This window comes from Mytilus californianus, unplaced genomic scaffold, assembly GCF_021869535.1.
Source record: "Mytilus californianus isolate M0D057914Y unplaced genomic scaffold, xbMytCali1.0.p SCAF_7, whole genome shotgun sequence".
In the NCBI taxonomy this organism is placed as follows: Eukaryota; Metazoa; Mollusca; class Bivalvia; order Mytilida; family Mytilidae; genus Mytilus; species Mytilus californianus.
The window spans coordinates 18260485-18288012 of record NW_026262723.1 but is presented as its reverse complement, the minus strand read 5'-3'; the positions used below and the strand labels follow the sequence as shown (position 1 = coordinate 18288012).

Here is a 27528-nt window from a genome sequence, read left to right as displayed (position 1 = left end):
AGACCGTTTTTAATTAACATTGTCATGGGTATCATATGTCAGTGAACAGGAGTTGTTACATTTCAGTGCTCATCATAAGACCTCAGATACATAATTACTTAATTATTGCATATATAAACATATAACACCCATTTATAATGGGAATAAACCTTAAGTTCACAGATATACAGTCCTTGGATGGTGTAAACTTCCCACTAACACCATACACCATACACTATTACACCATTACACCATTCACCATAAACCATTACACCATACACCCTCTGCATTACACCATACACCCTGTGCCATTACACCATACACGTTACACTTTTGCACCATACACCTTACATAAAACGAATTTTGATCACAATATTGTAAATTAAAATATAAAATTAAAAATCAGTTCTTATCAATATTTCGCATAGTTTTAAATGTCGTACACCATTTATTCACACCATTCCCGATCGCACGTTACACCATTACACCATTCCCCTTACACCATACACCATAGCACCACACACCTTCTACCATTGCACCGTATGCCATACAACATTACACCATACACGTTTTTGGGAAATTTACACCATCCAAGGGCTGTAACTGACAATGGGTCTTAACAGAAATTCTCTCAAAATATATCTCTAGAAAAGAATATATAAAATGAAATGTACATTTCATACCCATAATCTCTATAAAATATTTTTTCATGTAGATCTACTGAAAAAAAAACTGGAAGATGTATGCCTTGAAACAATTATTTCTATCAAAGTATGACAAAATAAAGGTAAACATGCAATCAGGGAAAATGCTGAAACATATTTACCCCCTTTAATGCTGGATTTTTTTCACCAAAGCTTGGAATCAGTATTTTTTCTAATACTTTACTGGTCCAAAACCCCTCAATTTATGTATAAATTTTTTACCACTTACTTTTTTTTATTTCTTCTGAAGCTACATGTAAGTGTGTGGAGTGTTCTAGTTCTGAAATAGTGTTTTTTTTTAAACTGAATGTAATAATAAAGGCAATTTCTCTAGCAATATCCCTAATTTCCAGATGATTTTAAGATATTTTTCAATTAAATAGCGATTTACCAAAGCAGACAGTTTGGGTCCCGATACCTGACAGGTGCCCTCATTCCAATTCGACATTTTTATTCTTAAAAGAATAACGTAGTGAAAGTTTTAAACCTGCCGTATCAAATGATATATTTGGTTAAGCATGATACATTCATAAAATATCTTTACGCCGTCGATTTCGTTTATGAGATTTGCTGTCCGGCTGGGAGTTTTGTTTTATTTATACGAAGGAATTTAGTAAAGCAATACTTTAAATTCGGACGATCATGGCGAGGTCTTATCGGAGACCGACGATCATAATTATTTGCTACTGGTCCCAAGGTAGTAAAAAAACATAATGATGACAACAATGGCCTTGCACATGCCGCGTTTATAAACGAAAGACATATAAGGTGCGCTCTAAACAAACATGTGGTTAACCAAGTATACCATTTTAATCATTTTAGCCTGAAATAGTTTACATTATCGACTTAAGTATAGCCAACATAACACGTGTATCACTGAAGGCTTTTTTTCTTAGGTTTCTTTTGGTCATGTATCTCCCCGCGTATTCAAATATATACAGCATCGACTTGTTTGGACTTGAGCGTTCCTGGTGAAAATTATTCTATAACAGTAAAATTCATCTAGGGCTCATTCCGGTACAAACCATGTCTGGTGTTAGATCTATTTTATCGTCAAATGCAGTGAATGTCCCCCTATTTGTTGAATGAGTCGGGTTAGCACGTCGGTGGTTGATGCATCCATCGCTCTGTCGGAGCACCTGATCTCGCTCTTTAATGAGTTAGTCCGATTCTTTCAATTTTTGTTTTCTTGATTTGTCACTTCTTAATCAATAAACAAGATGTGAACATCGGCTAACAACTGTTGCGATTTAACACAAGTGTCTCCAGGTTGTACCGTAACTGGTGATACGGAAATAAGTCTTTAGTTAATTTATCTTAGAAAATTTCATTCGTCTCGCAGTATGGTCTTCAACTACTATAAGAAATATATGTTTGCTACCATGCTCTCAAAACTCAAACGATTCTGAACCGAAACATTAACTACGTTACTTCCAGGAGTAAAGCACAGAGAAAAGATGGATATAAAACATGTTTTAACTAATGAATATCCCAGAGTCTAGACAAAGTTGCATATAGATTAACAGACCATTAACAATTTACTGTCTTTCTTGCCTTCACAAATGCTCGGACGGCAATATCTAACTCTTTTCCAAACATAAAAGTAAATGAATCATTGTATCAGTTGTAAATCGCAGGATCTAGTTTGAAACAGACGACGGTAAGCCGCTTTGTCGGAGGTAAGTTCGTGAATTAGAGCAAACAGTTGGCAAGATTAGACCAATTACACAAACATGTAACAACCATGGTGATTCCTTTTGTCTTTCGAAGTTTCTACCTAATTCATTTTGCTTTTTAAAAAATCATCGATGCCTTGGGTTGCAAAATACTAAGTCTGTCAAAGAATTGCAAATTTTATGAACAAAAATAGCAATATCAATGTTATTTGAATACTGGCCTTATAATACATATACTTTTAGAACGAAACGTCCACCAACAGTGGCATCGACTAAGTGGTGTGTAAAAATCATCAACATTTCAAGACTTCTAATGGCGTTGTCAGTTTTTCTTCGAATAGACTTTTGTATCTTCTGTCTCCTTGAACGCAAAATGCAAGTTTCCTCTACAAAAGTCTAATCAGTGGTGCTTGAATAAATGAAGTTGGAAAGCCGAATCAAACACAGATCTGAAGAGCAATGAAAACTCAAATATAAAACAAAATGTCATACGGCAAAGGTAATGTATGCCTTGGGAAAAACCTGAGTGTTTCGAATGGGTTGGTGATTCCTTTGAAACGTCCATTAGCAGTTGGTATCGACTCGGTGATGGTAAATAAATCATCATAGATACAAGGTTTATAATGTGTAACGCCTGACTCCACTTTGTGTACTGTTTGTCTTTTCGTCGTTGTTTTCGTTTCTTGCCATGGACTTGTCAGTTTGTTTTCGACTTATGAGTTTGAATGTCCCTTTCATATCTTTATCCTCTCTTTGACTAAAAATGTCTTTATTCATTTTAATCGAGTTGAATGGACACAAAGTGATTGCAACAGCATCCTACTCATAACATAAAAAAGGAAAATTTGATATACTGACACTAGTAAATTAATTTTAGTCTGAAACGGTCGTTTTGATCTTAACATCATCAAAAAAGTCTGAACAATAATTTATAAAGTCATGAATGTAGTACTGTTAAGACAAATCGTTACTGTTCAGTAGCTTTTCAGACAGTATGTTGTTGCATCGTACAGGTAAACAACAACTACTCAACAATCTGAACATTAACCGAACAAATCTTAATCAACTGGAGGTCAATGATCTGAATAGAAAACAGAAAAAAAAGACTTGCTAATTTATTGTTCTGTCGTTTAAGAGATGCCCAGATCAGATTAACCTTTCTAGGCTAAAATTCGTTTGTCAGTGTGAATAACTACAATGACTTTTGTTGTGTTAGTTTTTTGTAGTGAGGGAGAAAAGGGATCATAAATGTATAAATTCTAAAATATCTAGGACATTCTTTAATTCAGGAACAATCTCCCTCATTTATAGCCCCGAATCGTTATCTCTTCATCCGGGATTGGCTATATTTTTCACCCTTTTCGGTTATATTCGCTCATCAAAGTTTATATAAGGCTTTGGATTTTGAAAAAAAAATTTGCACTCAACCACCATTGAAGTAGTAGAGAATTGATAAGAAGTAGTGGATTCGTAAACGATAATCAACGAGCGACTTTAGTCGTAAGTTGATTATCGTTTCCGAATCCACTACTTCTTATCAATTCTCTAGCTTTACACATTTCTAGTAAAACGACTGTTTGTTTTATGTTTTGACAATGAATCAACGGAATTTCATAAAAATAATTTCGTATTTTGTCTTTTTTATTTTATAATAGCTGGAAATGATTATATCCACACGGTTCACGTCTATATTTAAGTTAACATACGTTTAATATAACTTAAATGGGTTGTTAGCTCCCCTTTTTATTACCAGATTTCATACTTGTATATTTATATTTCATTTAATGCTTTATCATTACAAAGTATTTAAATTATATAGATTTTGGTATTTATGATTTATTCAAAAAGACATATATAAATATACAGAATTTATTTATCTTTTTTTGAATAGTTAAAAAATTGTAATTACCAAAATTTAAAAACTTTTGAAATTTACATATATAGTATTTAGCAATCAGCTATTGTTGACAGCTGATTAAGAATTGTCTACAATTGAACCGTACTAAGTCAAATACATATATTTAGCGTAGTTGCCATAATACTACAATTTCATGATGCTCCAGTTAATGATGCTTTCCGAAATAAATAAAATAATTGCTTAAGGTCTTTTTTGAACAATTATACATGAATTTTATTTAAACTGTTTCCCTTTCATTAAGTTTAGATTATTTTTAACGTTATTACATTTGGCATCCATCGTAAACCAGTCAATAAACTAGTATTATCTGTGGTACGCATTCTGAATCTCCAGCAGAATTGCTCTTGCTACAGATGTACAATGTATAATTATGTAATTTTTTTACTTTTACATTCAAGCTGTTCATAGCCGTGATCGTCTAGTCGTTGGTACAGAAAAACATAACTGTGACATTAACAGTGCCAAGTTCAAACCTTGTACCCGAATTGAAATTTTTTCATTGTAATTTTTTTCTCAACAAAAATATTGTTTTAATCTTAGAGGTATTATATACTTCATTTTCATTTAAAGGCGATGATTTTGTTTCTGGTTTTACAATCAAAGAAGTAGTTTTACGGTCGTAGCTTATATATCACACTTTATTCAAATTAGAGTCCGTTCAATGTTGACGTGATGTATATTTGGACCATTTATAATCAAACAAAGAAAAAAATATTGATAGTACGATATCATTATAAGACTAAAACCATAAGTAAGTATTTGCTATGATAAAAAGGAAAAGTCCTTGTACGTTAAAAGTGACAAGTGTAATGGGCATATGAATGTTTATTTTATCAAAGAATTGCACTAATATATACAATTCCTTGATTCTCTAGTGTTTAGAACTAGTGTGTAATAGCCACAATCGTATAAAGACCCATCGGTTCATTATAACGATGTTGAAAATCGACCAATGTTCAAACCTGACATCGTGAATAAACTCTGTTTTGAGATATTTCCATACTGCTATATAACTATAATCAAGAACGTTCAAATGTAGAACATAATCTTCCTTAAAAAATAACGCCCAAAATAAAACAATTTAAATAAATTTGAAAAGAACATGAACAAATCCAGAAATAGTATATATATTTTATTAGATAACAAAAGCGAATGATCTCTGAGACAGACATACAGTTTATTGACATGTATTGACAGTTGTGCGCTTTATGAGTGTTATTTAAATATTGATTTATGTCAGCACTTGGGTATAGTGGTATCATGCATAGACTGAAGACTCTACTGATTATGAAGAAAATACGCGCGAGTTCGAACCCTTCATATACCACTCGTTTTTGAGAGGATAAAAAATCGTAAGTTAAAAGTTTAAAGTATAAAAATAAGTTATCTTAAGTTAACGAAGTGGTCAGTGGATTCTTGAAAAATAATCTACTGTAAGAACAATAGACTGACGTCAGAGAAATGGGTTAAGAGACATTAATTTCCGAAATACGTATATATGGTTATAGATAACGTAAACTAGTAATATAAAGATATTATCTCATTGTCATTTGTAGATATCATAAAGAGATGTTTAACTACATTTTCAAACTGTAAATGCAAATTTGTAAAAATCCCAAAATAGCACTGTAATCCCTGTTGACATTAATCAGGACAGGATAACTAAAGGACGATAGTGTAACGTGTTCGCCAACCGGAAAGGACCTTTCTCGAAACTAATTAACCACAACACAATACAGAAACCAACAGGAACTAATCACTGACCAAATCAATTAATAGACTTACCAATTAAAGGCATCAGTTGTATACCGCTGTTCAATAGTCATAAATCGATTAAGCGACAACTAATCCGGATTACAAACTAAAACCGAGGTAAACACATCAACTATAAGAGGAAAACAACAGAACAACAAAAACACTGAACTGCAACAAAAACACTGAACTGCAACAAAAACAAACATCAGCATACATAGAAACGGACTATTTGATAACAACTGCCATGGCTTGGTACAGGATATTTTAAGAAAAAATGGTGGATTGAACCTGATTTTATGGCTAGCTCAGAATAATTAATACTGCATTAATCATAAACAGTCAACACAACTTGACACATACAGCTTGCTAATATAAGTCTCATTTCTCTTTTCACGCAAAGCCGTCTTTTTTGTGTGTGGTAAGACGGATAACTTGTATAATGATATGTATAACAATAAAGCATTATTTTCTGTCTTAATGGCAATGCTCTGAATTTTAACACAAAACTTAATCAAATCTAACAGCTTTTATTTGCGATACTGGCATCAATGTAATAACATGTACTACACGAGTAAACATTTGTAAGTTCTAAAAAACAACAATCAACACTAGCCGTTTATGACGATTGTCAATAATACTTATACCAAAACAGACATTCCAGAAACATACAGATTCCATCGACATTTTTTCAAAATATAAGATATAGTAATATGTAAACAAATAAATAACTTTTCTTTATTACCCTCTTTCTAGACTTTTAAACAGTAAGCTAACAATATGAAACCATCAGACACTAATGCAGACTTTAATTATGCACCATTACCCTATTTAAAGTTTAGGTTCATTTTTTATTTATATCAAATCATTGAATTTTTAAGAGACGAGAAAAACTATAAATATTCTGACTCCGTTGAAATCTGAAAAATAGGAACAATAAGACTCCGTAAGAGAAACTGATATAAATAGGAAAATTGCATTAATTATATTTCTAGCGCAATTGCAGGAACTTCAGCCTTCTAAAGCGGAACTGTACCTTATAAGTTAATCTGAAAAGTCAATATTTTTGCAGTGGACTGGAGATCAGGACAAGCTTGAACTAAAGAAAATACTATAAATATATCGTTTTTGTTTAAATCCCGTGCATGAATTTCAAATAAGGTTAAAAGTTATGAGCAAATAAGAAAACTTCCTTAGAAGGCAAAACATTATTCTAACCACATTACTGCATAAAGGTGCGGAACGTTGGTGCAAAAATAGCCTATACAGAGCAATTCCTCTCATTTAAATAGAACTATATCCTACACAAATTTCACATTGAAAAATTAGATATCTATCAATATTTTAAAAACATACTTAAATACAGTGTAGCTACTGTATATAAGTTCTACGCTGTCTTACAGAACAATACACGTAACCTCAGGAAAAAGCAAAAGTAAAAGTAGACTTTAATGCACCCGCTTAGAAAAACACACATTATTCTATACTGAATCATTAAAAACTTTTTATATATCAGGTAACAATACAATAAGATGTTCACATCTAATACTATAATGCATAGTCTAGTTTGCATAACTAAAGACAAATAATGTCAACACACTTAAAGTAGCATACGAAGTCTTCACAATAAATTATCCATAATGAATGTTATATAATTTTTTTCCCCATAAAATACATTATCAACAGACATTTTGCACTACTGTTATCCAAAATCACCACATAAGGGTAAAAACCACATCTTTATTTTATAATATTGAAATGACAGTGTTAACGTTCAGTACAATAAACTATCATTTTCCAATACACCTGGAAAGTCACAATCAGTATGTGATAACTCATATGTGAACTGCTCAAATAACTTTGGGTCAGCTGTCTTGAAAATATACAATCTGTGGTTTGCATGGATACGTATATAATATTTACCTGAAATAAAAAAAAGTAAGGCATTTTAATATATCAGTTGGTAAAATCAATGAAAGTCGAGTATGTTGTTGCATTAGTTGTCAATTCTAGTTTCATATATTCCAACTTCTATTTTAGTCAATTTTATATCTAATCTAATAAAATTGCTCTCCAAGTTATGTTTACCTTTTATTGTTTTATTTTTCTGACACAGTTTAAATTGAAATTAATTATCCCCCTTTGTATTGAGAAAAAAGTTTAAAAAAATCATGGCACGAGTTAAGAAAGCCTTGTTATCAAACATGTTGTTTTAAACAGAATATTGATCCTTAATAGTAAAATCTAAGACTTAAAGCACAACAGTTAACAAAGAAAAATACAGATGCTACTGACGACGCGGAAATTTTAATGATGCAAATCATAAACGAGCGTATATATATCATGTTTACTTCTTTTTCTTTTAATGCTCATGTCACACATTTTGTTCATATAAGTAATCTTACTGCAATGCGATGTAATCTAACCCACGTGTGTGTCATTTTAGAACAAGTCTACTTTGGAAATAAAATTCCGACATACAAAATACCATAGGACATTATAAACAAGGTTGAGCATGTTTACCAATGAAATGTGGTAACGTAGTATGATTTTCTCCATTCGAATCTTTAGAAAAATATTGGAATCAAAATGTATCAATGTGAATCAATGTAAATAATTCTACAGTGACTCTTTTACTTAAGACCAATCGTATCAAGCACATTAAGAAAAATAACTGTAACATCATTTCTTTAAAGTCTTGAATTTAGGGTATATCTCTGATTATCTCATATTTCCGTGTATTCACAATATTATTAAATTTGTATCTAATATGGACAAGCGCATGATGTATCATTCACAGTTAATACCTACCATTTGTTTCAGTCATTTCAACCTTTTCTATGGCATTCATTGATAAGGATTTCGTCATTGTCTTTTCCAAGAACCCCCAGTTCAAGGTACGCCCGTTTTCCTCTTTTTGGATTGAAATTGTCACTTTGTGATCCCAACCACGTGTAGTCTGCTTCATAAATTGACCAATAACTGAAACGATATAAGTAAAGATAAAATAAGAAATACCTTTTTGGTAAAAAGAGTAGATAATGTGACAGATTTAGTATTTCTTGAACAATCGCATAATATAAAATGAGTTTTTCATGCTTATTGTATCACTCGTATATCCAACTTAAAAAAATAAAGATCGCTATCAGAACGGGGTACTCAGAATTTTAGTGACATCTATTATTTACATCTCTTTTATCATGACTTTACGTACAATCTTCAGTCGTTTCTTAGGTTTTTATATGAACTCTGTTGCTTCGAATTCAATACTGTTTTATTTGTTTTTCGTTTCATTAAAAGATTTGATTACTATATTCAGCAGTCTAAGAGAAATGGGGTACTAACATATTGATAATTGTGGCTAGAAAGCTGGGCTATGTCCCATTCACACATGTATATATTTTTAGATATGTATGAATGAGTTGGCTGTGTCATGTCATGTACCCAAAATAGTATCTTTCGTGATATCTAAATAAAATTGCTGAAAAAAACTAGAGAACCAAAAATTACCCACGATGAAGAGCTTAACATATTGCATCTATACTTGTTTATTGTTCAAGACAGCCTGTTAAATTCAAACTAAATATCTATCTTTTTATTTCATTTGTCGTTGAATCGCTGTATCATAATTATAAGTTTTGAATATCATTTTCTGATACCGATTAATATTCCTTTTTATGAAATGACAAGTAATCCTCTCAAATATTCATTATCGTGTTTAATTATTGACGATTGTATATATTCTTCAGATAGAGTGTCATATTATGTCACAAAGACCCAAAACTTGAAGAGTGTCAATGGATGTGCATGCAAGACAAGTTTCATAAGGTTTGGAAATTAAAACTGACTGACCATGTAAAAATCTACTGTTATAGTGCATGCCCACTTAGGTTATGTATTTATTAAAAATAAATGTAAATTTTTTTGGAGAATTACTTTTACTTTTGTTTCAATTTTTGTAGCATGTTGAATCTTAAGATTACTCAGTTTTGTTTCAATTTTGTTTTCAACATGTTTAATCTTAAATGTACTTTTACGTTTTTTTCTTTATCGTTTCAGGTGCTGTATCTTTATTATTTTCACAATTACATCAAAGGATATAGAGATAACTTTATTTACCCTTTTGAAAATCACGGTCCTTTATAGCTAGAGAACTTTTACTTCTATATTTGACATGTATGGTATCAATCTCGTTCTTTGTTCTGGTATCCGTGATGCGTTTTCTTTCTGATAAAGGAGTTTTATTTTTCATCATTTGCTTAGTACATGTAGTCTGCATGCAATCCTTTTTTGTAAGATTGATCAAAGACCCTGTCGTAGAATCTGGATGTTTAATTACGTACTGAACAAATTGATGAAGCATATTCAAAATATGTCTTGCGCGTGAATCGTCTAGTATCAATGTACTGTAACCCAGCTCAAAATCTAGTTGGCATTTTTTCAAATCATGCCATACCAATAGAACTGTTTCATTGTAGTTACCCGTACATATACGTTTTATCGTGACGTCATTGGTAATCTTCTGGCTATCTCCAAGGACTTGAATAGATTCCATAATGATTTGGTGTCTAAATACGTCTTCGGATTTTATATTAGTTAAGAACTCCACAATATTATCGAATGGTAGTAAACTATGTTCAATAGCACTTGCAATTGTTCGCTTGTTGTTACCAAGAAAAGAAGAAAAATTCACCGTATGATCGACGTTTGCGTAAAATGGAACAGGGTTTATAAATCTACAAACTGTTTCTTTCAAGTCTGGAAAATGTATTCGCATATCGACTGTTCCAAAAAGGGATACTGTTTTTATTTTCAATTCAGCGGAAAGTAGGATTTGATATAAGCTGACAACAACATCAAATAGTTTAACATTTTGCTTCTTCATAAATCTGGTTAATTTTAGTGCAATATCTTGGTCAACTGTGAGTTTGATAAAATCAAGATGCTTTAAATTCAAATCTATTCCTGAACTGCCCTTAAAGGACATCGGACATAAAACAGCGGGTGTTTGATGTTCCCAAAATTTTATAAGTTCGTCTTTCTGTGATTGCAATTTTTGCTCATATAGTACAGCAACGTCTTTGTCTAAAGTAGGATGACCATCGCTTGATTTCGACTGAACTATATCTGGAATGCTTCTTATTAAAATCATAATAGACGTGAGGTCAAATGATAAATGGTTAAAAACTAGTCGAACGATGTATTTTTTCGCATTTCTAGCAAACATTATCCTCAATGGTAATTCTTTTGAAGGGTCAAATAGGTATGGTTTGATGTCTGAAGGAACTTTATTGGCATGGTCTAAAACTTTCATAGGAACTTCAATAAAATCAAGAGTACATTTGTCTGGATCCATTGTATGTTTTCGTATTCCATATCTAATTCCTTCTTGGTTTGGTAAGAAAAGAGTTCGTATTGCATTATGCTTTGCCTGCAGCTGAGAAAAGAGGTATTTCCATACATCAGGGTTTACAAGACGACCTGATACTTCAAGATCTGCATAAATAAACAATGACGGGTCCTCCGAGTTTAACAGATAAGCATCATATGACATTTTTTCCATTGGAGTTATAGAATTAACAATCGAAATGTCCACAGGTGATTTAGTTGGCATTAAATGTGACCGTTCTGAAATTTTAGAATTTAAAATCTCAATTATGTTTTCAAATGATGTTTCATCTGCCATTAGTGTGACTACAGGAATCCTTACGCCAGTTATGTCGTAAATTGTATTAACAAATGACATGGACTGCATCGAGTCAATTCCTAATTCTTGAATAAGTGTTTCGTTTTGTAGAATATCGATATCTGTCGTGAATACTTCACTAGCTATCCTGAAAACTACTTTCACAATTTTTTCTTTCCTTTCATGCGTTGGTGCCTCTGTAATTTCAATCAGTTCGTCATTAACAGCTCTACTGGACGCATTTTGAAAAGTTTCTTTTTCTTGACTATATAAATCATGAAATCTATGTTGAACATAGTCCGTTTTCATTGCTTTCAAATTTATCCCTATCAAATTCCAATCAAACTGTCCAAATGTCACTTGGATGGAGTTACTGTGAAGGCTTTTCTGTAGACACTTCATAATGTCTGATACATCCAACGGAAAATATCCTTGTTGTTTTAAGATTTCTCTTATATTTGCTCCATCTTTCAACATACCTACATCTAATGGGCCCCAATTTATACTTTGCCCACTTAGTCCATTCAATCTCCTGTAGTGTGCAAGGCAATCCATAAAAGCATTGGCAGCTCCATAATTACTCTGGCCTATGTTTCCTATCACTGATGTCATTGATGAATGCATAACAAAATAATCAAGAGGATACTTTTTTGATATCAAATGAAGATTCCAGCTTCCAAGTACTTTCGGTTTTAGTACATCTATCAAATAGACTTCGTTCATCCGAGAACTTAGAGTATCTTTTAGTACACCGGCACCTTGAAAAATGCCCTTGATTTTGCATTGTGAACTCTTCTCTATTTCGAAAAACACTTTCTGTACATCATCCCAAACAGTTATATCTGCTACCATTGCTCGAATACGACATCCGGTACTTTTACTTAGCATGTCAAATTCATTCTGCTGTTGAATAGAAACATCTCGACGTGACAAACTTATTATTTCACCAGCTCCGCGACCTGCAGCAAAACTAATAATTTCCCATCCCAAACCGGTTAAACCACCAATGACAATGTAACAACCCTCCTTTCTGAATAAAGTGTCTTGTGGCATTTTCACGTAGTTGTATTTTCCAATGTTATCAAATTTCATGGACAAAGTTTTGGTCGGGATCTGTAGAATGCCATCAGATATGTGTTGGCTATTTCGATGTTGGAAGAAGTCATTATTCTCATGTCTGAATATTTCAACATCTAGACTGTGCTTTTTGACGAAGTTGTATTTTTGAATATTGTCAAATTTCATGGACATAGTTTTGGTCGGTATCTTTAGTGTACCGTTCGATCCGTATTGGCTATTTCCATTATTCTCATGTTTGAAGATTTCAACATCTAGATTGTGTTTATTCCAAAACTCGAAGATAAGTGGAGTGACTTTTACTAAATTTTCTTTTGATACGATATCATCTATTTGAATGACTTTAACTTCAACATTGTTCATTTGGAGAATAAGTCGATCCTCTTGGTTCAGAAAAGGAGAAAGAGCTATAACTAGGCCCAAAGATCTTATCCCTACTAATTTATGGATGTCTTTAGAACTTACTGTTTTCAACATCAAGACTGTATTTAATGAATCGACATTCCAATCCACACCTAATTGTAGTATAGCACTCGTTCTTTTGATTTTTTTTAAGAACAGTTGAAGTATTCTCCCGGCAAATTCATTTTCTATATCGCATAAAATGTGTGCATGGTGTCCTTTTTCAACATGATGAACCAATGAGTGCACTAGAACACTAGCAAAAATGACACCTGGTTTATACCCTGGTAATTGTTGTAGGGGATAAACAGTTACTAATGGGACCTCCACTGTACTCTGAACCCTCATAGGGAAACATGCAACAACTTTATCTCCATTATTCGGTGCTGTATTTGATTTCTTGATTTGAATTAATCCGTGTAATTCTTGTATTGTGGCAGTAGATTCATATGACAGTAAATCAAATTCAGAACAATCAGTCCCTTTGAAAGCAAAGAAAGTCTGATCATTATTTACACGAGTTAAAGTTACTGGGTACAAGCATTTACTATGCAATGATACTTCGTCAAGACTCAAGGAAATATGGTTCTTTGAAATTTCTTGTGGGCCATTTTGTAGAACACAAAATGTCTGTCTAATATCATTTGCTATTTCAGTTTTTATTGCCACTTTACAGTAATCATCAATGCTCCCATATCGATATTTACTTATTGGCTTGTCAGGTGCTATTTTCTGCAGATGATTTGTAAACACTTTCCCGTGATAAAAAATAAGCTCCCCATATTTTGGTATACTGTCATCGATGAAAAGTTGAGAAATGAATTTCATAGCGCCACTGATGGATGGATGGCAATCAATCAATCGAATCTCAAAAGATATGTGTTCGCGTATGATAGATCGTACCTGTCCCCAAAGTTCGGAACCAAAGAGATTAACAAATGAACAATTAGTAATATCTGGTACCTGGGTAGATTCGGTAATGACTGTGAGAAATGTCCCATCTGTCTTACCTGTAATACACTGGACAACAGCAAGTAAGACTAAGCAAGAGGCATTTGTTGTCTTTAAAACGTCAGTTCCTGAAATCAAGTCTGTCATCTGTTTACCTGGTGCAAAGTAGATTTCCACAAATCCTGGATTTTCTTTCCAAAAGGAACTGAATATATCCTTTTGTGAACTAAGGGATGCTTCTTCATTCAGCAAAAGGGTTTTTACTTCTATATCTGGAACAGCTTCCCTTATCTGACACAATATTCCCCTGTCAAACGAACATAGAAGTATTCTTTTTTTTATTTTATCTGGATCTGTATGTTTTGGCATGTGGCACACTTCAATATTTTCCCACAACAAGGCGTACTCCTGCGAGGTATTTGACATCACATCGCCGATAACTTTCAACCTAAAGTCTTCAATTTCGGCGATGATACTACCATTAACAGTCAACAACAACATATTGTAAAGAACTTCCGATTTGGATCGATGCTTCAATTCAGTATATGCAATCATAGTTCGTTGGATCCCTCGCCTCAGGATTAGTTTCCCTATGCCTGCAGGTAAGACAGTCCTATCATCAGAGGCGTATAAAAACAAAACACTTGGCGTTTGAAGAAGACCGTCCAATATAGCTGGATGAAAATGTGTCATCTTTACATCACTCCAGATTACATCTGAAACATGCATTTGAACAAGACATTGCTTATCATTCTTCCATGAATCCCCAAGAATTTCTAGGTGTTTGCCATATGAGAAACCCATGTTCCTAAGTATATCATAAGTATCTTCTGATGATTGGAACTGTGGGCATACTTTGTATAGACAATCAATATCTATATTTTCTCTTCTTGGTTGCTCTTCTGCGTTACGAAATGTGAATTTTGATATAACGTCCTTGTCCTTCGTTAACACACACATTGTTGAATTCGATGATAAATCATTAATTGATACATCTACACTGTACGATTGACCAGGAGATAGAAGTATTGGTCGAATGAATTCTACTGTAACACATATATCTTGAACTCGTTTTTGTAGATGTAAGTGTCCTACTTCAAGTGCCACCTCGGCATAAAATGCACCAGGGACAATAGGAGTGTTTGAGACATAGTGTTCAAATACAAATGGTGTAACTACGTCGTTGATTTTTACTTTAAAATTTGCTGTTGAAATAGGCGATTTCGAAACAAACAAATGGTTTCCTACATAAGGGTCTAAACCTGTATGTTTCAAAAGGGTTACATCTGATATGAATAATGACTTTCTTTTCGGGTTGAATTTGTATTTCGGTATATCACATAAGTTACCTTGTCCTTTACAAACTCTGTGCCAATCTAAATTAATTCCATGCTCGAATAATTCTGTAGCAGACGTTAGCATAGTGTCTTCCTCGTGTCTTTCTTTCATCGAAGGCAGGCAAATTGCTTCATCGTGTGCATAAGAGTCTCTAAGATAAACCCTTAAAACCGGTTTTGGTCCTATCTCAAGGAATATGTTAAACGTGTTCTTCTTACCGGCAGTGGACACTGCATCTTTAAATAAAACTGGACAACTTACATTTTTGTTCCAAAAGGAAGCATCAATAACAATGCCATCAGTAATTGTTTCGCCAGTAACTGTTGAAATATAGGGTATGGAAGGATCATTACTTACAAAACGTTTTACGATTTTTTCTAAATCGTTTCCTGCTTTTTCGGTATGATGACTGTGATAAGCGCATTGTACATTTAAGTCTGTCAGCAAAAAGGTTTCTTTTTGAGCCTTGGGTAATCCATCTTTTACTGCCTTTTTAAAGATATCAACAATATCAGCATCGCTGGATACGGTGCAGGATGTAGAACTGATATATACCGCAATGCAGACCTTTCCTTGAAATTTGCTACAAACAGACTCGATGTATTTCGTATCACAGTTTCCTATGACAAACATTTTGCCTCCTGTTACAGTTGAAAGCATTTTTGATCTGTGATATATCACCGCAACTGCATTTTCCAATGTCAAGCAACCTGCAGCATACACAGCAGCAACTTCCCCAACAGACTGACCAATAATTGAATCCACCTTTATCCCCCAGTACCTCCAAAGGGACCATAGGGCTATCTGGCATGTAAAAATAGCTATGTGTCCAGTTAAAGGATCAGAAATATCTTTGCCATTAGCTAGAATATCATAAATTGACCACTCAACCCACTGATTAAGAATGCTATCAATTTGTTGTACTACTTTTTTTACTACAGTATATTCTTTCAACAACTGACTGCACATTCCCTTCCATGTCGTCCCTACACCACAAAAGACAGCAATTATATTTGGCGATCTCAATCTTACTTTAGATTTTGGTTCATTTGAATTCTGTTGTTTTCTTAATTTAAGTTTCAGATCTTCTAAACTGTTGGCAAAAAGAGCTATACGATACTGGTGATGGTCTCGTCTGAATAGAGATGTGTATGATATATCACACAAACGAATGTCGATACGAGTGATCTTTTCAATCATTTCGACTATGGATATCGTCAGTCTGTCTAGGTCTACTGCAGATATAAAAACTAAATGTAATATATCCCGATGTTCCTCCTGGCAGCGTTTCTCTTGTTGAAACTGCTTTACTATCACGTGTGAGTTTGTTCCACCGAATCCGAAGCTGTTAACACACGCCATTCGTTGATTATTTACATCTGGTTTCCATTGAATAGTGTGCGTTGGAACAATAAAGTGATACTTCTCAAAATGGATTTTTTCATTAGGCTTCTCAAAATGGAGAGAGGGAACAATTGTTTCGTTTTTCATCATTAATAACACTTTTATTAGCCCAGCTGCCCCTGCTGCTGCTTCTAAGTGACCGATATTAGTTTTTACAGATGCTATATAGACAACATGTTTTTTTAGAGATTGATCATTTGTTTTTTTTCCAAAAAATCTTCCGAGTGTGTTCGCTTCTATCGGATCTCCAACAGGGGTTCCTGTTCCTATAAATACAGATAACTAGACAACTTAGTTAGAATTGTATTATTTACATAGAAGTGCTATCATTTATCTGCAAAAAGGTTCAGATTGTGGCAATTAAACCAGAAAAAGACCAGATAGTACAGCGATTCATATTGAAATACAAGATCAGTGATAAAGTATCAATTGATGAGAGAAAAATAGACGCTATTAAGATTTCATTTAAATTCCATAACTACAAAACATCTTCTGTAAGTGTAACTGCATCTGGAAAATTTGAGATAATGGCACTTTTCTGTTTTATCAAAACTTATTATTCTTTTTATAACAAGAGAAAAGATTAATCATATCATTTATTAGTTCTTTGTAGATCGTCTCATATCTTCTGAGCTCACGACTCTCAGATATAAGAAGCCTACATTTAATCCATACATTGTTTTTGTAAAACGTTTTCCGTCCGTAGGTGTATTTAGGTTTTTATATTGCTGTAATGAATCATGGGACAGTATTTATTTACGTATTCTATAATTTTTATTTCTCAGTGAAAAATGAATCAACTAATATTTAATATGATCTCAAATTGTGATATAAACTTACCATGCGCTTCTATCACTTGTACGTCTTGGGGATTGACATTGTTTGATAAATAAACTTTATGAAGAAGATTTTCTTGTTGACTAGCAGAAGGAGCTGTTATTGGGGTTGCTGTGTGGCCATCTTGGTTACAATCAGTAGCAATTGTTGCCCAAATTTTATTTGAATCTCTTTTAGCCTGAAAATAAGTATATGTTGTTTTTATTTTAGAATGCTGGTAAATTTAAAACAAAATGTAAACGAAGGATATTCTAAACCAATGAACCAAAGAAGAAGGTGGTTTCTTATCAGTCTGATAATATCTTGTTATAATATTTTCCCTACTTGCCGTCGGAGGGTTTAGTTTTTCAGGCAAAACGCTTTTCTTTATATAATTCTCATTTTTAAAATTGCTTTACGGCACATTATCAAGACCGATTCATTCAAAACGAAAATTCCTTAATCAAATTGCAAATCAAAAGTTCAAACACATGAAACTTATGGATAACAACTATCACATTTCTGACTTGTTACAAACATTTGTTCTTATGTAGAAAATGGTGGATTAAACCTGGTTTTATAGCTAGCTAACCTCTCACGTGTATGACAGTCGCATGAAATTCCATTATATTGACATCAATGCGTGAACAAAACAAACAGACATAATATGTAAAAATGTTAAAAATGGGGGCACAGCAGTCAACATTGTGTTCTAATCTAAATCACTATAAAAAAAAATTAAAAAATTCTCTGTAGATGCTATTTCGACAAAAACGACGTACGGCATGACCAATGAAGCTTTAAGATCGATTTGAATTGATGGTGTTTTACTCTTAGAAATTCAAACAACTATGTCATCAACCAGGATAACTATTTACGAAAGCAACAAATTTGAAAATGGAAATGGGGAATGTGTCAAAGAGACATCAACCCGACCAAAGAGCAATAAACAGCCGAAGGCCACCAATGGGTCTTCAACACAGCGAAAAATTCCCGCACCCGGAGGCGGGCTTCAGCTGGCCCCTAAACAAAAATGTGTACTAGTTCAGTGAAAATGGACGTCTAACTAAACTCCAAAACATATAAATGAACTAAAATTAAAAATCATACAAGACTAATACACACATTTTCGCAAGGAATAGTGAAAATTGCAAGAATGTTTTATGTTGTTCGAATATATTAAAAACTGTACCATTTAATACTTTAAGACCATTGTTTGAAATACCGTGAAATACAATAAAACTAACATCTCCTAGTTTTTTCAATATAACTATACCACATCCTTCCCCTCTGGCATACCCATCTGCATTTGAAGAGAATGCATGGCAGTGTCCACTTGGTGATGCCATTCTTGCTCGGCTGAGTGGTATTAACATTGAGGGTGATAACATACTATTAACTCCTCCACAGATAACCATTGAACTGCGCCCTGAATGAAAATAAGCTTTCATGAGAATGGTCGAAAAATATTCAAATCTTTAATAAGGTACATTTTATAAATATGTTATATTGACTGTTTTTGTCATTTTAAGTTTGTTTTGGCTTGGTCAATTCATCTTCGACTTATGAGTTTGATTATTCTTTTGGTATATTCCGCCTCCCTTTTATGAATGAGTATTTGTGGGTGTTGCATTAAACTGTTTACGATTCCCATACATTATATGAGCTATAGTAACTTTTACTATGAGCTTGACTGATCGGTGAACGATTACTGTTTTTGCTTCTGACCGGTTCTTTGTGAGAGTCATCGTGACAGCAAACAGTGATTGATTAGAAGTAAATTAAAAACAAATAGTATATGAAACGAGCTGCAATTTTTCATGCTACAAATACGAACATCGAGCAAAAGTTTTGATACTGACATGATTAATTAAAAAAACGATTCTAAAATGGTCTGTTTATGAATTAACAAATTATTAAAAAAGAAGGTTTCAACTCACCCATGCAAAGTTGACCTTAGATGAAGCCCTTTAATTGTTTCAATTCTTATACATTCTTGGCTTTCACTTTCGACTTGAGTGTTTCTGATGAAAATAGATCATGAAATGCGCTTCGAACGATTGAAAAGTGTTGTTTTCATTTGTTTATCATTGTTGAAAATAAGAATATTTTTTCTTTTTGTTGAGTGAGTTGCATCTAACGTTAAATTTGAAACTTAATGACAAGTCTTTACACAATGTAATTGGCTCGGGAAGGCTTCTTAAAAAACCTGACAGAATCTGATACCCGTCCTTTTTGTCAAGTTACTGTAACGCATTTACCCCCATTTATCATTACAGTCGCGTTCATCGTGCTTATATATTCTTTATTTTCCATTTACTCATTTTGGACTATTTATTAAGGAAAATACTATGCATGCATCGGATAAAAGTATCCTTAAATTATTTTCAAATACGTTTTGACCTTTTGTTTTCAACAAAATAAAAAAATTGTCCGAATTCATTCTAATCATTTCTTATCATTTATCAAGAGATAGGATTTAGTAAAATGATTACTTTTATCCAAGCCTTGATGACACAATTTAATTGTGACGTTATATAACGAAAAGATATAATAACAATGATAAATAATTGCTGCAAGAATTTTCTAAATCTAGACCCTACCAAAAAACTGATATGGTTAATGAATAATGAAGATGAGAAATTGTTATCAGAATTGTGCATATTCATTAAGAAATATGAAAAGTTTTGATGGGATTTATCTCCCTCTTCTGCTTGTAATCCGAACTTTATATTTTCCCTTTAGTGAGTTCTAGAGCACTGTCCCTTAATGAATCTTGCATAGTAGCAATGTCAACCACTTGCTGCAGTGCATTAATCATTAGGAGAACCACTATTTGTGAACATCGCATTACATATGTAGCTAGTTCTTAATGACCTCCCCTTGATGACCTCTGAATTGTTGTGATGTAAAATTCCTCGCTGCTGTGCACGTGTCACGAGGAGAACTACTACAAAGTGAGAAACTATATTTCTGGTTCTTTTATTTCCTGTTAATAAATTTTATATCTATTTTGTTATTTTTATTTAAAACCGACCTCATTACACCTAATTCTTCATACTGTAATAATATCCTAACATTACTCATATTTTTACTTTATTTCTTTGTGTATTGTGTATTGTGTATTTTCACTAAAAACTTGCATGTTTTATAATAACCATTGTAATATGATGTTTATGTATCTTGCCCGACAAGGGCCCATGATTGGTAAAATAAGATAATGTCTTATGTCTAATATAGCTAGACTTGTAAGATCAACGTAGAACACAAGTGTCGCTCACAATAGTTGTTCTGCTAGTGAATAAAAAACACAAAAAAAATAATGTTTAATTATCGTTTTGCCGACGCTTGTGCTCTACATATTTCACAGCATGCACAATTCAAATTATTTCTAGATTTTGTATAATCATGCCAGTTTACTGAATTTACTGTCATTTACGTCTAGGTTAGTCTATGCTAAGGTATATACTATGAAATTTAGAGTGAGGGCTCGCCCCGAGCACTTAATTTCATAGTATATACCTTTTCATAGATTATCCAATTTAGCACATATTTACAACTCAAGTAATCATTTAATTGGTCTTTTGATGGCTGACTTCTTGAATCATATGTGTTTGTAAACCGGAGCTCACTAACAAAGTTTTGTTTTGTAAATCTGCTCACTAGTACCATTGTAAAATATGTGATTTCAAAAGACCCTTGACTCCAGAATAAAAAGAGGGTAGCTGCTGGTGTAAGTATGTATATTGATATAAAGCAGTGTTTCACTATACATGTACTTCCTTACATGGTAAGATGATAAAATAAATTGACCAACAGCAGGCAATACTTAAATTGCAGTGGAAGCTTTACATGTTTTGAAAGCATTTTTCAATTTCACAGTAAAACTAAACATATCATAAATTTGAAACATATAGATAGTGTGCCCCCATAGATAGCATAGAAGATGGGCATTAAAAAGCAACTACCAACTAAGTTCAAAGATTAGACGTTTCGTGTTTTTATTTTTTATTTCAAAGAAAAAACTAAAAGATTTATCAGACTATGTTTATATATATAGATGGCACATTCTCTTCAGAAATTATAACGGTTTTTCAATTCAAGACATCGTCCTGAACATGCAGGAAATATTTGCCACTGGCCATTAAGCGACCAATAATCAATCAATCAATCAATCAATGCATGACGGAATAGATTAACTTCCTTCAGAAAGTTTAAAAAACATCACCAAGTTGCCTTAATTTACCTGCACAAGGTTTCATAGTAAACACTTTTTTGTGTACAAAGTAATTGCATGGATGATAAATTATCACAATTTTAAGATAGTGTCGTACTTTAATCAAGGTGTAAAGAACCATATTTGTTACTCTTTATATAAATGAAAGACACTTGCAATTGTCGAAAACATGTTTTAGATCCAAAGATTTTAATAGCAGGATATTTAAAAATCAATGTGAAAACTTATAACAAACTAATTTGATTAGGAACACAGCATTTATTTCAAAATAGCCAGTGGCAATTTTTGTTTTTAAATCTTTATTAAGATACAGTGAAATCTTACCCTTGTGATCATTCATGCATAGTTACTTAGTACACGGAAAAAGTATGTACTATGAAAATTAGAAGGCAAATTCAACCAATATCATCGGACGAGAAGTTGTAAGAATGTATTAATGTTGTGTTTTGGCCAAACAACACCAATAATCAGAAATAGATCAAAAAAGATAAATTCTACTACGAATTGTTAAAATTTGCTGGATTTAACAGTTGCACATGCTAAATGGTAGGTATTCTACATTGACCCCATCTGATTAAATATTTTGATGGTAATATTAAAAAAAACCTGTTATATGAGATGAAATAATGCATATTTTTGGCTACATTGTAATGAAATTGCAACCTTTTTTCCAAGTTTTGCCTATTTTAAAATGATATCTGATACACTGATAACAATATGTCTCTTTATTATATACTTAGTAGTAAATATAGATAAATTGTATGTGTAATACAATCATTGGCAAGCGTGCTGTATCAGCCATCCGTGATGATATCGATATCAGCACGGTTGCAAAGACTTTATCACACCTTTAATCTGCATGACGTAACGTCTTCGATTGCGTCATGTCAAACCTCTAATCTGTGCGACGTCATTTCAACCCCCGTTATCTGTATGACGTCATGTCACATAAAACACATCTACGTGAGGTATATGTATATAATAAAGTGTATATGATATGGCTTTTTCAATATCACACACCGTATCAACCCTCAACCAATATAATCCCTCGAGCAGAGCTTTTGGGATTATATTGGTGTCTCGGGTTGATACGGATGTGATATTGAAAAAGCCATATGATATTCTCTATTTATTATATGTTCCTTCTACCTATATTTTAAATATAGAATCGAAAAGCTTTGACCAATCTAGTATGAACATTTTAAGGGTCTCGAAAAGGGGTATATAAGATTGCAAAATGATCCTTTCAGAAAGGAAATAAAAGGGAGGTTACTCGTTGCAAAATGGAGTTGGGTCATGTGATGAAGCCTTGAAAAACATATTGGAAATGTTGTCTTATGCTTAAAGTAACATACCCATTCTTAAGCTATGAGCAGCAACGTCGATTGCAACTAAAGCAGATGAACATGCAGTATCTATTGACATTGCCGGTCCAAGCAAGTTATAAACATATGATACACGAGCGGAAATAATGCTTGGAGATGTTCCAGTTAGACTGTAGTTTGTCATTGTAGTAAGATCGTCATCGGCTATTCCTTTGTAATCGTTATTCATAAAACCTGAAAAGAATGGATTTTTTTTCAAGTACATATGTCTGAAATTTTTTTGTATTTTTCGATCGAATTGCACATGTTGGCAAGCATTTTTTTAGTTGTCTAGTCCTTATTGTTGTTATACAAATATACAATCCTAAAACCATCCTTTTTAAAGGTTAAAAGACACTTAAATTATGAAAGATTTTGGTAAATTTTCCCGGAAAGTGAACTAAATGTACACAAAAATTCAAAATACCATTTAGAATATATTGCTTAATTTTTAGAAATTCGAAGAATTATTTTATTTGGTAGATATATCATATGAATACCAATATTTGCGGAATAAATTGTAAATCGTAGTATGTTGTTAAAATGTATGTATATATATTTTTGAAATTCAAATGTCTAATAAAGCTGTTTATCAATCATTAAGTTGAATCCACAGAAAATAATAGTAAAATCTCAAGTTTGTCGTTTTCTTCAGCGTTGTCTTGTTGAAAATAAAAGATATCTTTCTTTATAGATGAGAAAATTCTATCTATTCGTTAAAATCTACTATGTAATATGAGAGTTTCCTAATTTTTTAAGAGATTTTCTTGATATTTATCATGTCTATAAGTATTTTATTCATATACTTTATTTTCGAAGTTTATTTCTTCCAATTTTGTTTTCACGTTAAATCATTATTTCTTAGATAATTGTTTTACCAATATAAACTCCAGTGTCCGATCCACTAATCATATTTCGTGTGATGCCGCCATCTTCCAAAGCCATATGGACGCATTCAAGCACATATCTCTGTTGAGGATCCATTCGTTCTGCTTCAAGGTCATTGATCCCAAATAACTTGTTATCGAATTCATCATGGCTACAACACATTTTGATGTAGATGTTTTATTTATTATCGATCATATATAGATACGTCTATAAATTCAGTGTACTTAATATTATTGAAAAGAAACTGACAATATATTATTACGTGAATATTTTGCAAGAAAATTAATATAACATTTCTTGTGTGGTGAGTTTTGACAAACAATATTATTACATGACTAAAACAAATTCTCTTTTCTCATTGGCTAAAAACATACTGAGTCTTCTTTGATAAAACATTATATTCACCTCGTGAAAAATCATGAGGGGTTAATATAAGATATGGAACAGCTAACGTGTACCTAAATATAGATAATCCAAGGCAACGTCAATGACATAGACGTCATGTAAATTCTCGTTTTTCGATGTAATTGTTTTCTCTTCTTGTTTTAGGTGTATTTTTCTTAAAAAAAGTTTATTGAATATTCAAACTTATAAAAGTTAGCAATTGCAAATGCAGATGATATATTTAGTATAAAAACAAGGAGCAGCTTTGAAAGTATCTTGAGCAAAAACTAGAAAATTGAAGAAGAGCGCAAATACTAGAAAATTGAAGAAGAGTGCAAATACTTGAAAATTGAAGAAGAGTAAAACGTCATATAATGAAACAGTTGTTGACTTTTGATATCAGTTGATACAGTGATACAATAATGTATCAACCCCATAACTATGACATATTCACCCTTGGCCGTTGACCTCGGTGCATATCATATCGCTTGGGTTGATAAATTATTTTATCAACTTCATCAAAAGTCAATAAATGTATATTGTAAAATGGATTTCATTTCGAGAAATTTCACTCTTTCGGAAAAAAATCTATATTTTCACATTGTTGAAATATTTACTTTTTCAGAAATCCTCCCCTTTGAATATATGTCTTTCCTTTTGCGTCTTGGTCGCTGCTATAAAATGCATCATTGTTCCATCGTTCAGATGGTATATCAATAACATGATTCTCGCCATTCACCAGTATTTGCCAAAATTCCTCTTGGTTGTCAGCTCCTGGAAACTTACATCCAATACCTATTATGGCTATAGCGTCGTCGTTGTCCATTCGAATGTTAAATCATTCTCATTAGTATCTGAAAATATTCCTTTAATCTTTGTTTATCGGTACAAAAAGCAAAACAAAAAGACCAAGGCAAATTTAAAAAGGGTAAGTCCACAAAAACTGACAAAATCAAACGTTATCAAACAATGAAAAACGAGTGAAAAACAACTGTTATATTTCTGACTTAGTACAGGCATTTTCCGAAGAAAGTGGTGGTTTTTAAGCCTGGTTTTATAGTCAGCAGACCCCCCCTTCCCCATCTTGTATGCCAGTTGTTTAAGGTTCCGCCATATTGACAAAAGTTGGTGACCAACCCAACCCAAACAGACACAGCAGATCAACGTGACATCAACTGGGATCCAGCAGCCAAAACCTTGCAAACACACATCACAAACACACAACACAATTGACTAAAATATTCAAAAAACATATAAATAAATCAAACAAAGACAAACAAACACTCTGCTTAGTTGATTGTAAATCTGACAAAGACGCCAACAAAAATGCTTCCGTATTTGATGGTAGATTGACCAAGACGCCCACAAAAAAGTCCCTGCAGCCTATAGCAGCACAAGCAATTTTCTTCAATAGTTTAATACATTACTAAACCTTAATATCATTAATTACTAATTGCACTTGTCATATTGTACTGCATTCTGTCGATACTTTTATTTTTGGATTGTACAAGGTCCCACCTTTTCAGTATAATGTACTACGTCTTCGTACACTAGTTTCGATTGAGGTGTTCTAATGTGTTTTTTGATTGATTTGTTTCTAAATTATAGAATATTTCAAATCTTGATATATGATTAAAGACGGAAAAAACTTATCCGCCTGATGTCATCATAATAATTCTATTATTAAGTTGATAAAGGTTATAGGGGTAGGAGAGAAAAAAACAGAAGTCCTGCAATTTAAAAAAAAAGTATGTTTATTGGTCAAGATGCGCTGTTTATTTCAGGTTGGCGGTAATGGTAGCATTTTCCCTCAATTCCTGTGACCATATCGTAAACTCAGAAATGTCTGATGGCTCGTTTTGAAGCAGAGACATTTACACATATGTGGTTAAATTTTGGGGTACGTTTTTCCGTAATTTTACCCACCCCGAAAAGCCTTTTGTGATGTGGCTTCTCGAGGTTAAAAAATCCCTTTTTCACACACAATAAGCTCTTTGCACACATTTGATAATTTCATAATCTTTACACCTATATTCTATGGTCCTTTGCTATCCAAATCAGCACAAATGGTTAAGTTCAGTCATTATTAAAATTTGAAACATGTCCAATATCGCTGCACAGAGATTTTTTGTTAACACCCTGCTTTAATTTTAGTTCTTCAATTTGAGGCACATAAGAGATATTGACCTATATGTAAATGTTTGTAAATGCTACATCCAAAATGAGCGCGTTTTATTTAAGTTGTGTCTTTCAAGAGCATGGTGAGTGCATATATAGAATAACTATTTTGTTTTATCTTAACAGTAAAATCTTACAAGAAAACTGGCAAATAGTGTTTCTTATGGTATTATCTTTTCTACTGCAAATATCTGAGTGATCTCCCTTTATTTAAGGGCATACGTTACAGTTTGATCCGACGTTGATTTGTTGACGAAATTTGCGGTTTTTTGGACATTACTTTCCTTCGGAAAGACACATACCTAATATTTTGTTTTAAAAAGATAAACGCAAGCGGACTTTTATAAAAACATATGTGTATCTTCCATATATGAGTGTGCTTTAAATTTATGTAAGACTCATTTGGAAATCATTCATGTTTATCATATTTTCATGATTTTAGTCAAAAAACGGCTTTTTTTGTTGTATATTTATTTAATTTCAAAAACATCATCGGTGATTTTTTTTTATAAAAATTGTCACAAGTAATCTTCAAACATAATCAAGCCAAATGTCATTTTTAAAATAGGGGTCCATGAACTCGTTTCTCGACTTTCCGTTTTGAATTTTTCTTACAGTTCGGTATTTTTGTTATTTTATTTCAAGATAAATCAGCCTGAATGATAAAAATCAGTCAAAATGCATCTTTTCCCGATATGTCACAGTTCGACATTGCAAAAAACAAGATTTTAGTTAGCAACGTCACTAGCTACCCTGTAGCTGATTCGTATGTCC

General features: G+C 32.7%; 1 protein-coding gene across 1 annotated transcript in view; it reads right to left on the bottom strand.

Annotated features, from left to right (window-relative positions):
* Nucleotides 1–25402, bottom strand: part of LOC127708259 (uncharacterized) — a 93622-nt gene extending 68220 nt beyond the window's left edge. The window contains exons 1-10 of the mRNA XM_052213096.1: nt 25194–25402; nt 24183–24343; nt 23296–23499; nt 18951–19132; nt 17728–17902; nt 16841–17153; nt 15702–16618; nt 15193–15350; nt 12090–12828; nt 10879–11114 (exon numbers count right to left, since the gene is read on the bottom strand). Of these exons, the coding sequence (XP_052069056.1) occupies nt 10879–11114; nt 12090–12828; nt 15193–15350; nt 15702–16618; nt 16841–17153; nt 17728–17902; nt 18951–19132; nt 23296–23499; nt 24183–24343; nt 25194–25402 (3294 nt within the window). The remainder of the gene's footprint in view (nt 1–10878; nt 11115–12089; nt 12829–15192; nt 15351–15701; nt 16619–16840; nt 17154–17727; nt 17903–18950; nt 19133–23295; nt 23500–24182; nt 24344–25193) is intronic.
* Between the last annotated feature and the right edge of the window lie 2126 nt (nt 25403–27528).